The 15,952-nt window shown below is 41.8% G+C and overlaps 2 protein-coding genes across 2 annotated transcripts; both read right to left on the reverse strand.

Moving 5' to 3' along the window:
- Positions 1 to 8,618: 8,618 nt before the first annotated feature.
- Positions 8,619 to 12,360, reverse strand: K441DRAFT_683613 (NCA2-domain-containing protein; the record flags this gene model as incomplete). Its single annotated transcript, XM_067651708.1, has 8 exons — positions 8,619 to 8,944; positions 9,080 to 9,285; positions 10,109 to 10,327; positions 10,386 to 10,511; positions 10,559 to 11,040; positions 11,108 to 11,483; positions 11,531 to 12,283; positions 12,344 to 12,360. The coding sequence occupies 8 exons, from the start codon at positions 12,358 to 12,360 to the stop codon at positions 8,619 to 8,621; spliced, it is 2,505 nt and encodes an 834-aa protein (XP_067509639.1).
- Positions 12,361 to 12,590: 230 nt separating this feature from the next.
- On the reverse strand, positions 12,591 to 15,641 carry K441DRAFT_650882 (uncharacterized protein). Its single transcript, XM_067647105.1, has one exon. It carries the CDS (start codon positions 15,341 to 15,343, stop codon positions 12,866 to 12,868), a length of 2,478 nt encoding a protein of 825 aa, XP_067509640.1. The 5' UTR covers positions 15,344 to 15,641; the 3' UTR covers positions 12,591 to 12,865.
- Positions 15,642 to 15,952: the final 311 nt, after the last annotated feature.

Here is a 15,952-nt window from a genome sequence, read left to right on the forward strand (position 1 = left end):
CTACACTATAGTCTTAGATAATCTTAGTACAGTCTTAATATAGCCTTAGTACAGTCTTAGAAATCTTGGTATTATAGTTAGCCTTATAGATTCCGATTGCCTTACCCAGATCCCCTAAAATAGGCGACTATAATATAGACAACATCCCGCTAATAAACTCTCGCAAAGCGCTCGCCCGCCTCCTTAATACCTCCTATACTAATATCACCTAGGTAATTAGGAACGGCCCTAAATACCTAAAGGACCTTAATATAGTAGGAACCTTTTAGCAACTCTCTATATATAGCCTTTTTAACTAGTATTAAGAGCGGCCTTTAAGCCGTCTATAGTAAAGGCTAAGCTATAAAGTCCTAACTTAAAAAAGCTTAATATAGAATTAACTCCCTTAAGACACTTAAACTATATATTAAATAATATAAATAGTAAGCCCTTATATACACCAAGACTATATAAAACCTAAGCTCTTAAATTACTATACTTACTAAGACTATTACTAACAAAAACCCTACTACTAGCTCCCCTCTTTTAACTAAGCTCTATAGAAAAAAGTATAAAGTAAAAGATCTAACCCTATTTAATAGTAAGGGATCACTAATTAAAAAGTAAGAAATTTTTAAAATATAGGAAATAAAAATCTAAGGCGTTTTCTAGAGGGATATAAAGTACTTTAAGACCCTAATAGACGAAATCCTCTATATATTAGATATGCTAATAGATAAGGCTTATAACTATATTAAATATAGCCTTAACACGCTATATATATACCTAAATAACCTAAGTAAATAAACCTTTTCTAACTAAGAGTCTATATTTATATATATAAGAGGATACTATAAGACTATAGATATAACCTAAGCGGCTAAAAATAAGTTAGATACCTTAAGCTAAGGTAAGTATAACTACTAGTTCTAGAAAGCAGAGCTTAATAAGTTAATAATTAAAGTAAATAAGACTAAGAAATAAAAAGTGGATTTACTTAAGAAAAATATTTTCTTTAAGATAAAGGACCTAGCCCTTACCCTTAGCTATAAAATTAGTAATACTAACTATAAAGGCTAAAGTAAGTAGATAGATATGTTCGCTTATAACCTATAGAACTATACTTACTATACTAAGTTAAATACCACTAAGCTAAGTGCTGCTAGCGGCTATTAACCTATATTATTATAGAATAACCTAATAAACCTAGACGCTGTTAAGTTTAGTAGTAGTAGTAATAGCCTCCCTAATAATATCTAAAGATATTATATAAATAACAGACTTTATATAGCGTATAGTTAACCTAGCTACTAGAAAGATGCTTATAACCCCTAATAAAACTTAAATCCCCTTTTAATACTACCGCGCTAATCCCCCCTTAGCCGCGGCGGATTCTTTAATAGAGGGGATAGTAATTAAGGCGGTAACTACGGATAAGGACGTAGGTTCGGATACAAAAACCTACCCCTATAATTTTCTTCCCTAATATAGCCCTAGCTAATAGTCCTGTACGCAAACTATAAATAAGTACTTTATATTACTACTAACCGTAAAACCGGCTATATTATTAGTAAAGTACTCCCTAGTATATATATACCGTTAGAGATTAATACGCTAGGATATACTAGCTAAGACTATAGCTACTAGCTAAGCCCTATAACACAGCTATTAAAAGGCTAACTCTTAGACTAAGTCGCCTTTAAGGGTTAAAACTATATAGGGAGGAGGATAAAAAGATTAGATCTATATTACTAGATTAGTTAAACCTTATTCTAAGCTAGCTACTATTTAATCTTAAAATAGTAAATAATAATAGAAATTCCATCCTTATTTAGACTTACCTTTTCTTACTATATAACCTACTTCTAGAAGTTCTTATTAAAACAATAAGCCTTATTAATAGTAGTAGTATAGTACTAGCGTTTATAAATAAAGACTCGCTTATAAAGAAGTATAATATTATAATAAAAAGACTTCTAGTTTTAAAACCACTCTGCCTTACTAACGGACTCCGATCTAGCTTTATTATCTATTACTTTAAAATAAAAATAACAATTGGCCACTATATAGAATTTATGCTTTTCTATATTAACTAGACTACTACCTTACCCCTAAAAAATACCGCCTTACCCCTAAGAATATAAACACCGCTAGAACTATAAGTCCCCTATATATACCTACTTAACTTAGGCTAGCTAATAAGATACCTAATTTTAAGTTATTTACTATACGTATACACGACCACGCGTATAATAGCTAAAGGCGTTATAACTAAGACTAAAACCAGAGTAATTAAGACCTCCTCCTTATAACGCCTAACCTTATATCTATCTCCCGCGTATACTATATAGGGCCGCCGCCGCGTTTCCGCCCCCTAGGGCCGACTAAGCCGCGCTAGCCTAGCTATAGCACTAAAGAACTAAACACGCCCTAAACTGGACGACATTAGATATACTTATACCATTAATTTTACCTAGTTCTATAAATAAAAAGGCGTAAAGGTAATAAGAATCTATATAGCGGAGCTAGTAGAACTAGTTAAATAAGAAGAACACTAATAGCTGCTTAAAGAGCTGCCTATAGGCCTAATAGAAGTACTAAACCTATTAAAAAAGTCTTTCTGCTAGCTAGTAGAGGGCGACTATATAATAAAAGAAGCCCGTAAAGCACTACCCCCTTATTTTTATAATTTCCTTAAGACAAACTTAAAAACTAAGCCTAAGTCTTTACGCTAGAAGATAGTTAATACTAATATTAAAAAATTCTTAAAAGGCAAACTAGGATTAACCCGTAAAGATATTTTATAATGCTTACTAAAGGAGTTCCGCGAATATATTAAGCACTTTCTCCCTAAAAACGTAGATAAGCTGCCCCTTTACTAACTATAGGACTATAAAATTAAGATTATCCCTAGAAACTAGGCCCTATACTATAATAACAGACCACTCTTACCTACTAAACTTAGGTATATAAAAAAGTAGATTAATAAAATGCTAGATAAGGGTTTTATCCGCAAATTAACCTTACTAGCTACCGTATTACTCCTCCTTACTACTAAGCCTAGTAGTAGTATATAAATCTGCTATAACTACTAAGGCCTAAATATAGTTACTATTAAGAATTAGTACCTACTGCTACTAATCTATAAGACACTTAACGCACTTTATAGTGCTAAGTACTTTACTAAACTTAATATAATTACTATGTTTAACTAAATCCGGATTACGGAGGGCTATAAGTAACTTATAGTATTTATTACCTAGTTTAGACTCTATAAGATACTAGTTATACTATTTAGCCTTTATAACACACCCGCTATATTTTAAAACTATATTAATTATATTTTATATAACGCCCTTAATAACTACTACACTACCTACCTTAATAACGTCCTTATCTTTTCTAAAACACGCACTAAGTATACTAAGTATATAAATAAAGTCATCTGAAGACTTAGTAATGCTAGACTTTAGATTAATATTAATAAGTTTAAGTTCTACTCTACTAAAACAAAATACCTCGGCTTAATTATCTTAACTAATAGTATAACTATAGACCCTAAGAAGGTATAGGCCTTACAGAAATAAAAGGACTTAATATTAATTAAAGAACTATAACAATTTCTTAGCTTTGTAAACTTCTACTAATAATTTATCTAAGGCTACTCTGCCGTTGCTATACCTATAATAAAACTCCTAAAGAAGGATATCGGATGGCTATAGGGACCAAAATAAGCTAAATTATTTAAGGCCCTTAAGGGAGCCTTTACCTTAGCACTAGTATTAGCATACTATAACTATATAAAGAAGACAGTGGCAGAGATAAATATATTAAATTAGGCTTCCGGCAGAGTCCTTTCCTAATATAATAATAACGGTAAATTAAAACTGGTTGCATTCTTTTCCATAAAGCACTCTACGCTAAAGTATAACTATAAGATCTATAATAAAGAACTCTTAACTATTATTAAAGCTTTAAAGGAATAGCGTCCTAAGCTATAAGGGACTAAGGAGCCGTTTAAAATTATTACCGACTATAAAAACTTATAGACGTTTATAACTACTAAGCAGCTAAATTAACGCTAAGTTTAGTAGGTAGAGTTCCTTTTATAGTTTAACTTTATAATTATATATAAACCTAATAATAAAGCCACGCTCCCTAATACCCTAAGCTGGCTACTAAAAATAAGGCCTAAGGACGCTAATAATAAACGCCTCCGCTACTAAGCCTAAGTTATTATACTACCCTAGAAAATTAACCCTATAATCTTAAAAGAATTACTATATAAATCCTATAACTCTAATAATATAAAGTTTATAGCCGCTCTAGACCCTAAAATAGCTAAAAAGTTACTAGATAAGTTAATCTAGTTAGGATACTAGGAGAATAAACTTATAAGAGATATAGTAGCAGCCTTATATAATTAGAAAGCTTACTATTAGCTAAAGAAAATTAGGAAATTACTTTATTATAATAAGTTAGAATATAGTATTATTAACGGATAGATTTACTTTTGCTAATATTTCTTTATTTCTAATACCCTAGACCTTTACCTAAAAGTTATTTATCGCTCTTATAGTAGCGGCCCTACTAATTACCCTAGCTAGGTTAAAACCCTTAACCTTTTAAACCGAATATACTAGTGGCTAGAAATCTCCTAATTTATAGCTACTTTTATTAAAGACTATACCCTATACTTTTGTACTAAGACCCTCTATTCTACCCCGCCTAGTTTTTTAAAGCTATTAAAACTACCCGCTCGCCTATAGACTAATATTTTAGTTAACTATATTATAACACTGCTAGTATACTAACGCTATGGTAAGGTATATAAATATATCCTTATTATTATAAACCGCCTAACTAAAATATAACACCTTATTTTAGTAATAGGACTCTTAATAAAGGAGCTAGTTAACGGCTTTATTAATAACGTATATAAGCTCCACGGTATATTAAGTATAATTATCTCTAATTACAGTATATAATTCGTTAGCAACTTTTAGCAATAACTAAGTAAATGCCTTAAGATAACCTTAAGACTAAGCTTAGCCTAGTACTTAAAAACAGACAGCTAAACTAAAATTATTAACGCTACCGTAAATAAGTACCTTTACGCTTTATTAGCTTTATATAGGATAACTAGGTTAACTACCTACCGCTTACTAAGTTTGCTATAAATAACTAAGTTAATAAGAGTATAGGTATCTCCCCGTTTTTTGCAAACTATAGCTTTAACCCTCGCCTTAGAATTAAGCCTACTGGCCCCCGCCTACTAATACTATTAGTATAAATAAAGAAGGAGTTTTTTTACGTAGACTTTATAGCCAACCGCTTTAAGCGGATATTAATATAGCTTAAGGCCCTAGCCTAGATTTTATAGTAACGCTATAAAAATAATACTAATACCTATAGGGATAAGAGCGCGTTATTCTATAAAGGCAATATAGTTATAGTTAGCTTAAAAAATATAAAGATAAATAGACCTAAAAAGAAATAGGACGATAAATGGGATGGCCTATACCCCGTACTTATAGTATACTAAAGGGTAGTTATAGTAGACCTCTTAGACCATATCTAAGTAAATAAATCCTTCTATATATCTAAGGTCCGCCTTTAAGCTGCTAAAGAGATCCCTAGTTAAGTAAATATTAATATTATAGAGCGCTATAATATATAAGGACGAGTAGTAGAAAGAGATAATAACTGTAATATAGAAGATAAATAGGAGTTTAAGAAAATCCTTAATATATATAATAAAGACCCCTAAGGCCTAACTTATAAGATTAAATAGAAATATTATAAGGATATAACCTAGCAGCTAAAAGAAGACCTAAAGGGTTATAAATAGGCTATATAGCGCTTTTATAAGCAACACCTTAAAAAGCTAAAACCCCTAGACTAGGTATAAGATAAGGGAAAGTTACGCTAAAGTTATAGCCGACTATAGTATTAAAATTTATGGTAGTTAAGATATTATAGAACTTTAACTAGCGGTTAAAGTTATCTAATTAGCCAGATTCTTGCTAAGAAATGCTATATAAATTAATTTAGGTAGCGGTATAAAGTTCTATTAACCTTACTTACTAAACTAACTAATTAGGATTTTCTATGCCTAGTATAGAAAATTACTATTAGCTTAGTTAAGGGCGGTAAGTAGAACTAATATCTTTATAGTAAAAAATAGGCGACCTTAAATACTGCCTATTTTAGGGTTATATATTTAGTTTAGGGACTAAACCATCTAGGGGAGAGGAGTACTATTACAGCACTAACCTAACGCATACTGTTTTATACTGTCTCGTACTATTTCCTACTATTAGCCACCCCACCACTAGTACCTTAGCGGCCGGCCCTACTATTTATATATAATACCCCCTTTCTACCTTCTTCTCCTCTTTATACTATAACGTAGTTATTTAGTCTACTTTATTACAGCACTGTAATATATTTTAATTAAAAGGTTAGGATAAGTATAAGGACTTTATCTCTAAGACGCTGTATAAGATTTTAATAACTACGTTTTAATAATAGTCTTAAAAACAGTAATAAAAGCGCTAGCTACGGCTCTTGCTTATAGCAATTAAAATTCTCTTAATTTTAGTAATAAGCGATAAGCTAGAAAGAGTCTTTTTAGGAGGACGTTATATAGTATTATAGGAGAGAATATAGATAAATCCTAAAACCCTTAAGAAAATAGAGTGTTTGAAGAATTAGCATTAGAGAAGAACTATAAGAGGGATAAGTATTTAGCTATTATATAGTTAAGGGGGAGAGATATATAGGGACCTGTTCCTACTGTAATATTCGCAATATCTATAATATCCGCAATATCCGCAATATCTGCAATATCTGCAATATCTGCAATATCCGCCAAATTCCGCCAAATTCCGCCAAATTCTACTAAGTCCACCGAATTCTGCTGAATTCTACTTGGTTGGGGTAGAAAGCCCCGCACAGGGCACTTTTATTCTTATCGATTATGATATTTTATGCATTTTCTATTGGATAAAGGATATTTTATGCTCGCTTGTTCGCATAATCCAAAACTACTCTGCTTCGCATACTCGTACTCCATTGTTGCCCAAAATCTTGCCTGTTTAAATGAGTATTGGTGCGTGATTTGGCCGTAGTCCTAGAAAAACCCTTCACGGGTGTTTGAGAAAACCCAGGAAGCGGGCGAATAGGTCCTGATGGTCTAGTCGTAGCTATGGTAAATGCTACAAGTCCTACCTACCAATAATCAGCAAGATCAATCAAGCCAACATCTTCTAGACTTAACTTCTCTATTTCGGCAAAACTGGCCTAATCATCTTGGTGGCGGCGGCGAATAGCTCCATCGGTCTCCACACTTGCGGTTGAAATATCATCTTTGCAAATCTGGTGTGTGGTAAATGGGATCAGCCTCTCGAAGAACTCAGCATATGCAAGCAAGCTCTTGGCTAATCAGCGGAAGGATGTAGGAATATGCGGGAGTTGCATGGTCATCAATTCATATGCAGTCCATATTTCTCCAAATTCGGGTTTAGGACTGGTATTACATTTAGCACCATGTTGATGAATATTTACTCGCCGAGTGATCGCTTACAGTTGCTGCAGAGATATTTCACCTCTCAAGCTCTTCCCCTCATCATATATGATACAGGCCCTCTTGATGACCATTTGCCATCGGCGAGAACAAATTACACAAGGACAAATCTCCGGCCAATCCTTTTCGAAATTGGGATCATGTGCACCATGATACATCGTCTTTACAGTGTTTGCTAGATCCGGATCAACAGTACGGTACCAGATCGGACTCAATGTTGAGTCAAAGAAGCTATAGCGGAGCTTGATGATGCCACGGGCAATGTACATCCCATCCGTGTTGATCAAGTTCCGCATAAACCAACACGTTGCCCTGAGATTCGGGACATGGCTTGGTCGCATGAAAATGACAACCTGGCAGAGGAGTTCATTTGGTAGATCGAGAAAGATGACTATCTTATCGCCTGCCTCATCTAAGAGCACAAGGAAGGAGATGAGTTGAGGATGTTGTCGATAGAAGACGCAGCAAGAGATGCCGGTGAGTTGAAGAGAAGCAGAAAACGGCAGGCGCTTTACCCTTAAAGTAGGCAGGTCAGCAGTGAACGACGCGATGACGCGAGAACATCTACATCGCCAAGGCCATCCCAATGGGTTCGTTCGCTCCTAGAGCTATCACGATTAGTCTAACCTCTCAAACCCAAACCCATATATTTCAACATCGGAAGAAGCTGCATAGGAGATGAAATCCCTTTGTAGTCCACTACACACTCAGTAGTCACACATAGATCAGCACTAAAAGCCATCTAGTAGAAAAGAGAAAGGGAGTTAACACCAGAGAAAGTCCAAAAGCAAGGGTGAGACGGGGACCAGTGACTAGGCTTGGCCCATATACAAATGCAAGAGATATCGAAACAGACTCCCAATTTCAAGAACACCGAGTGGAAACCTTAGTAATACCAGCAACCATGAGCTTTGCAAAAGAACCAAATGAATATGAAAGAAATCCTCCCCCTTCTGCAAAACAAGCAGAAAGGCCCACCATGTTTCACACCGACACAGACGCTCTCCCCATCCCTTCTCTACTGCTCCTCTATCCCTCAACGAACATCTAATTAGCAGCACTTCCCGCCCATTCCACCACCCATGCCTCCGCTCTGATCGCCAATCGGGACGTTCTGCGACTGTGTCTGATCTGTCCTCGCGGTGTCGATCAGCCTCTTCTTGATATCTGCGGCTAAGCTATAGAAAGCCTTATCGACATTGATGTTGCTCTTCGCCGAGACTTCTAGGAAGGGGATGCCGAGCTCGTCCGCGAGCGCCTGACCGCGCTCCGTCGAGACGGCGCGCTTCTCCTCCCAGTCGCACTTGTTGCCGATGAGGATCTTGTTGACGCCTTCCGTCGCATGCTGCTCCACGTTCGAGAACCACGTCCGGATGTCTGCCGCCGCGGAAGCCGCAAAGTCAGCCAAACTTGCTCAGTAATAATTTCCCTTCTGCCTCTCTCCCTTGTTCCCAACACCCCAACGTCCCAACATTATGTATCAAACAATCTGGCCGCGGACTGAGAACCTACTGTTGAAAGACCGCTCATCTGTGACATCATAAACCAGTAGTATGCCCATAGCGCCCCTGTAGTACGCTGTCGTGATGGTCCGGAACCGTTCCTGGCCTGCCGTGTCCCATATCTGCAGCTTCACGCGCTTGCCGTCGAGCTCGATGGTTCGGATTTTGAAGTCGATGCCAATCGTCGTTATGAAGGATGGCGTGAACGAGTCTTCGCTGAAGCGCAGCAGGCAGCACGACTTGCCTACCCCCGAGTCGCCAATAAGGAGCAGCTTGATCTAGAAGGTTTAAGTATTGGCAAGAAGCTCGAAGCTCAGCAGAACTTGGATGTTTGATATCCGGAGCTGTGGAGGTGCTTACAAGAAAGTCATAGTTTCGTGTGCCGGCCATTGTTAGAGAGTGTTGCAGGGTTGGAAATGTGTTGCGGATAGCACCCGCCTGGTTCGGGCCCTGGTGATGGATCGGAGCGAAACGCTGATCAGCAAAGCTACTCGGTCCGTTTGTGGGGGTGTCCTGGCAAACAGTTGAAAGATATGGGGTAGTATTTATGCTCTCGGCGAAAGTTGAGGGGTCGTTCTTTCACAAGACAGTGTTGGTCCCGTTGCGGTATGGGGTAGTGAGATTTGAGGTCGTCTCTTTCTGCTAAGCGAGGAAGCAAGCGAGAGGCGTTGGCGATCCTGGTTGCATCTTTATGATGATGAATCGCCACATTCTCGAATCACAAAGGCTCGTCATCACCGTCCACGAGCGCAATCTCTGCGTCAGGCACCGGCATCTTACTTGCGGAGATTATTCCTTTTAAAGGCCCAGTTCACGCAGAACATCCTACTAGTTGCACAAGAGTTAGAATACATATTGCGATCCGCCCCTCGCAGAAGATACTACATTAATAGCCAGTATCACCTTTTTTCCCCGCTCGAATTCCAGGATAACACCAACTTCTTATGTATAGTATATAGAGAGCTACCAGTGTATATTCAGATATGCCCGTAATGCAAGCTTTTTGGGATGCTATGTAAACCACTTAGAGTAAGCCCACCTCATCCTTTCAACTACCTTTAGCTGCCTCGTAAGCCCGGCGCGAATGTCCACGAGGTCATCGATCTCTTCCAGGAAATCACGGAAGATACGTTTAGGAAGCATGCCGCTCGCAGTTTGGCGCAGCAGGTGCACTTCACACAAGAGTAAGCCGTGGTCCTTGTACGACATTTCCCCAAACTCCGTTGGCGTAGCTCCAACAAGAATACGATCGATATTGCTAAAAGAACGATTATTACGGCGTGTCAACGTAGTAGGCACGTTTGAAGGGGGCTTACCGAAGTATTATCAACATTTGGCCCTGCCTCGTCCCGATCTTCATGCCCTTACGAGTGCTGAAGAAGCTGCTGAGCCATCTCCAAACTCCGATCGTCACCAATACGCCAGGAGTAAGTCCGATGAAACTATATTAATTAGAAGAGTCCTCCGGATAAGTTGTTGGAGAGTATACCCAAATAGCAGCTCTTGACTTTTTAGAATCGAGTCTATCCCGCTCATGGCGACTTCAACGTCTACCTTTGTCTTCTGAACTTGAATCAAGAGAGCTCGGATAAGATTTCCTCGTATTGTACCAAGGAATGGCTTCTGCATGTCTTTTTCGTAGGCCCTGAGCACCAGCGTCAAATCACCTTCTTTGACCTTAGCTCGTATTTCCGCAATCTTAACATCATTCAACTGAGGACCGTCGGGGTTGTCTACTGCGAAGTCTACCACCATACGCTCTAGGCTCGCACGGTCGCCTTCAAGACTCCTTTTACTAAGGATTGAGACTTCGCTTTCTTCGTCGTGCCGAATTGTGCCAATTATCTTCTTTGTAGGCTCCACAACCCAGTTTGACCAAAAGTCAATTATTGTTGCGCCAAATTCGCGAACCCATGTGATGATCTCTGCTTTCCGATTTACTGCAAAGCGAAAAATGGTCCCGGAAGATACCTTTAGAACGTTAGTTCATACATTCTAGGATCACCATATGAAGTCGCGCAGACGACCAAAGACATACCACGAGCATTGAGGCTGGCAGCCAATAACGAATGAGACGAGAGGGCCGACCATTTTCTCCAACGCTGCGATTAAAAGCAGCAGTATATCCAGGCAATTCTTTTGTTAGCAAACCATTCAACCGTTCAGCTACGGCTGATGGCTTAAAAGTTGTTGCAGTCCTTTCCTCAGAAGCTTCATGGATTTCGTAATAATGGTCATCTTGTGTCATGGTTGCCACAGACCCGTCGAATTTATCTGCTGTCAGCTCAACATCATTGACATTCTGTAAGACAGCATCCATAAGGGCAATGCTTTTTGCAATGGTGCTTTTCCATTTGTGGCGGTTATCTTGAGATGTATAATCATCCGGAGTCCTGAGGCCTTCGTCGTGTATACTAAAACAGTATGAGCGATAAACGCTAAAATGTTCGAGGTTGCTTACCTTTCATTGCTCAGGCCTTCGCCCAACAACACTCCCAGTGCATTCGCATTAATCTGCCGTAACCGTTTCAATGCCGCTTGTTTCCGTCTGGCTTCGTTGCGCACCAATGCGAGAGGTGACACAACCTGTCGTTGAATATCCGCAATTGACCGCTCATGCACAACATCCCTGACAAGCCCGTAGAACTTTCCCCATCCATCTGCTAGCCCTCCTCCTCTTTCACGAACATCGTGATAGACGTCCTTCGTCCAGCCCCACAACCGAAGCGGCGACGTCTGCAAGGAATACAGTCCCGCAAATCTATACGACCCTAGTATATCGTCCCAATACCATATGTCATTGCTTAGAGGTATTGTTTGTTCTAGGATAGTATTTAGCACCTGGCCATACGCCTGGGTCGTCGCCTTGCTGAGCAGCAGCCATTCCAACTCATGCTCATAAGTCGAATCCGTAGGGTCAACAACCTCCGCCTCTTCTTCCTGCCCAAAGTATTGTGCGCAGGTGGTGCAGCTCGTGGAGAACTCAGCCTGCTCTAGTATCGATCGAATTCGGTTCACAGGAAGCAGTGGCGTTTTTGCCGAGGAAGTCGTCGAGAGGCTCTTGATGAGGGCCTGCAGTTGATTAATGCGCGACGTCTTCGCCGGATCGTATGCTTCTTCGGCTGTCAGGCTAGGGATCTGCCATGGCTCCGTGGTTGATTGCAGGCCGGAAAGCTGTAGCCGGTCTAGCTGGCTGTCGATCCGGCGGATCTGGCTTTTGACAGTTAGTTACATGTGAGAATTGTTTCTAACCATACTGTGAGTTTTTACTTACTCAACCACGAACGACATGCTGGTGGTGCATCAGAAGAATCCCTGTATGTCCTCAGCTGTGGGGGATCGACAAACAGCTGGGGTAGAGAAAAGTCGCGAGACTTCTTCCCGCAGGATTGGCGATGACGTCGGTTGCCGGTCAGTTTTCTGAAACATCCTCGGTTCAACATTATGGAATTCTCTACGACGAGCTGAGCAATTACGAAAGGGACAGTCTTAAAGCATATGATAATAGCTCGGCACACCTCTTAAAATTCACAATTCGGACGCAAGCATCGGACTTGTAATTTAGGTAATTTTTGTTTATGTTCAAATCTTTCGATTTATTCTCACAATGTACTACGCTCAACTTCCCTTCCCCATTACTCTAATGATCTTAAGGAGAGTCATGAATTCAAACTCGACTCATAAAGCAAACGCCCTGCAGTGCTTTAGCCGAGTATACATTATTTTCCCAAACTGCAGAAAATGCAAAAACCTCCGTATCCCCACCCTCATAAACATGTGTACAATACTCTTTCATCTACAATACAAAAAGTCCAAGGACAGTACCAATTAAGACAGTAACAAGAGAGCTGGCGCCAACAGTCGATGCGGCGCCAGTGAAGACAGGAATTGATGGGCTAGTGGCAGTGCCGTTGGTGGGGTTTGGTGAGATTACAGTGCCGAAGGAAGTCGCATAGGCACCAGTCATAGTGGCAGAGACAGGCGCAGGTGTTCCGGGTGCAAGGTTCACAGTCTGAGTCACAGTAGCTCCGGACGCAGTGATGGTACCGGTAGTGAAAGCGACTTGAGGAACGATGACTGCGGTGGAAATGACTGAAGTTGTGCTTGATCCCACAATTGTACTGCCGGCGATAACGCAAGGAACTGTCACCGTGGTCTCATATGTAATTGTGGTGACTGGGATAGTATAACCAGCAGCTGAGGAGACTGCTGCAACAGTAGTAGCTGCAACAGAGCTTCCTGCGACATAGGAAGTAATCGCACCAACAATAGAGGAAGCGGGCGGAGATCCTGCGGGAGCAGAGTAGCCAGCAGCCGAAGAGACGGGAGCCGAGTTGCCAGCAGCTGAAGAAACGGGTGCAGAGTAACCAGCGGCTGAGGAAACAACAGCTGAGGAAGCAGCAACCGGTGTGGGTGGGGACGTAGCTCCGAGAGTGATAGTGCTTGGGCAGTTGGTGATGATACCAGGGTTCTGGGGAACAAACTGGGCGCAGATACCAGCGAGGTAAGAGAGTGCCGATTGGATCTCAGTTGAGTCGGCACCCCAGGCAGTCACGCAGTTGATGACATTAGTGGTGAAGTCGGCAACCTTGCAGTAACAGCCGAAATCGCTGTTGTCTTTGCATCCCGACTTGGACATCCAGGTGTTCATGCACTTGGGAAGAACATCGGGGCAGCCAGCCGAAGGAGCCGCTGGGGAAGAAGAAACCGCACTGGAAGCTGGCACGACAGCAGAGCTAGATTCAACACCTGCAGGAGTTGAATATGGAGCCGGAGTGGAGCCGGGAGCAGAAGAGACAGGAACCTCAGATGTTGTAGGAGCAACAATGGAAGATGGAGCAGAGGTAGGAACCTCGCCTGCGGTCACAGGGCAGACAGTGGTGCTAACAGCAATGACAGAAGTGACAATAATGATTGATGCGGATTCCGCAGGGCAGTTGGTAATTGCTGGAGCGCAGCTCGTAATGGTTGAAATAACAGTGCTGAAAATGGTGCTCGTCGTAAGAGAAACCTCAGAAGTTGGCAGAACTGCAGAAGACGAATACACTGCAGGGGCACTAACACTAGGAGTGCTGACCTCAGGAGTACTGGCCCCAGGGATGCTTTCTACAGGAGTGCTCGCCTCAGGGGTGCTGGCTCCAGAAGTGCTTGTATATGCAATTGATGTACTAACCTCCGGAGTGCTTGTATATACAGCAGAAACACTAGAAACACTGGGGGCGCTGGTATACACAGCGGGGGTGCTAGGCAACTCCGGGGTGCTTGAGGGCACGGAAACGATGCTCGAAACAAAAGTAGCAGATGACTCAGGTGTGCTAGAGTATGCCACAGGAGTACTGATAGATTCGACGGTGCTGGAGGCTGCTCCAGGCATGCTAGATGATCCGGGAACGCTAGAGTAGACCGCGGGGGTGCTAGATGATCCAGGGGTGCTAATAGATTCGACGGTGCTGGAGGCTGCGCCAGGCGTGCTGGATGACTCGGGAACGCTAGAGTAGACCACGGGAGTGCTGGATGATCCAGGAGTGCTGATAGATTCGGCGGTGCTAGAGGCTGCGCCGGGCGTGCCGGATGACTCGGGAACGCTAGAGTAGACCACGAGGGTGCTGGATGATCCAGGAGTGCTGACTGCCGAGGTGCTTGTGCTCTCTGCAGGAACAGAGGACGCTGGCGTGCTGCTGACGTACGGGGTGGGTGTTGAAATTGGAACAGTGCTGGAAGCGGAGTTGCAGTCGAACCCAATGCTGTGAAGTCCGATCTCGCAGCTGCCTTTACCATTGTCTCCGAGATAGACGTTTACTGACTTAGCACCACCACATTGAGTGTTCTGGACAACAGTGCCCTCCTTCTTGCAGGAGGCGACCTGCTTGCAAGTGGAGCCATCTGCCATACCGTAATGGAACTCGAGATCGCAGTCAAATGCTACGGAAACTTGCATTTCTGACAGTGAGAATTCCGATTGAGAGCATGNGAACGAAGCCGGCTGGTTGTTGGACACAGTAGCCTTGGCACACTTGCTCTGGAACGTCCTCTTGGTGATAGAATTACGCCTGAAGAAGCTGTTGGAGCAGGTAAAGCCGGAGAAGGAAAAACCCCCGTACTGGGAGAAGCTACCCACAGCAAGGCCGCTCCAATCGAAGCCGCCCTTCTGCTTGTCCGAGCATTGGTTGTTGGTATTAGAAGGGCAATTGAAGCTTGGGGCGTGAACATCCCAACCTGCAGCGACTTGTTGGGCAGCCAGGCCGGAAAGGAAGATAGTAGAGGAGAGCCTCATGGTGGAAAATATCAACGAATGATAATGTATAGCGAAAGAGGAAAGCTAATGCTTAACGATTGTAGATAGGAAATGAAAGAAACTGAAAGACAAGAGCAAAGAAACGAATGACTTTGGCCCTTGAGAAGCTTTTGAATCGAGAGAAAGGAGCTGAGCCTGCCTTAATGGTGTTTGCTACGTGGAGGACACGTCCAAAGATATATGGAAGACAGGTCTCTCGTGAAACACTAGGGCTCGAAACATCGTCAGTCGACCACTCGGTTAGTCGGACAACGAGACAGAAGAAACTGTGTCTATGTCCTTGTCGCGCGCGATACAGTTCCATTGTTAGCCACGGCCTCCACGGAAAGACAGACATGGCTGGTGGAGTCTCACAAGTGGATCAGCACCCTATCAGCTGAGGCCCGTTTTGAAACGGGCCAAGGCCGCATGCTGGCCAGTCATTCCGCCAAAGCTAATGCAGGTACAGCGTCTCGCAGACGCTCTCTGGGTGACTTTGGGGCATTTGCACCCGAGCTCTCCTGTTTAGCGCGTCTGGGCCGCAGCGGCGCTCGCTTTGGGGACCTGTCAGTCCTTTCCGGACGATGCACGCGAGGTCAAGCAATTGCC

This window comes from Cenococcum geophilum (assembly GCF_001692895.1).
Source record: "Cenococcum geophilum 1.58 unplaced genomic scaffold K441scaffold_2, whole genome shotgun sequence".
Classification (NCBI taxonomy): Eukaryota; Fungi; Ascomycota; class Dothideomycetes; order Gloniales; family Gloniaceae; genus Cenococcum; species Cenococcum geophilum.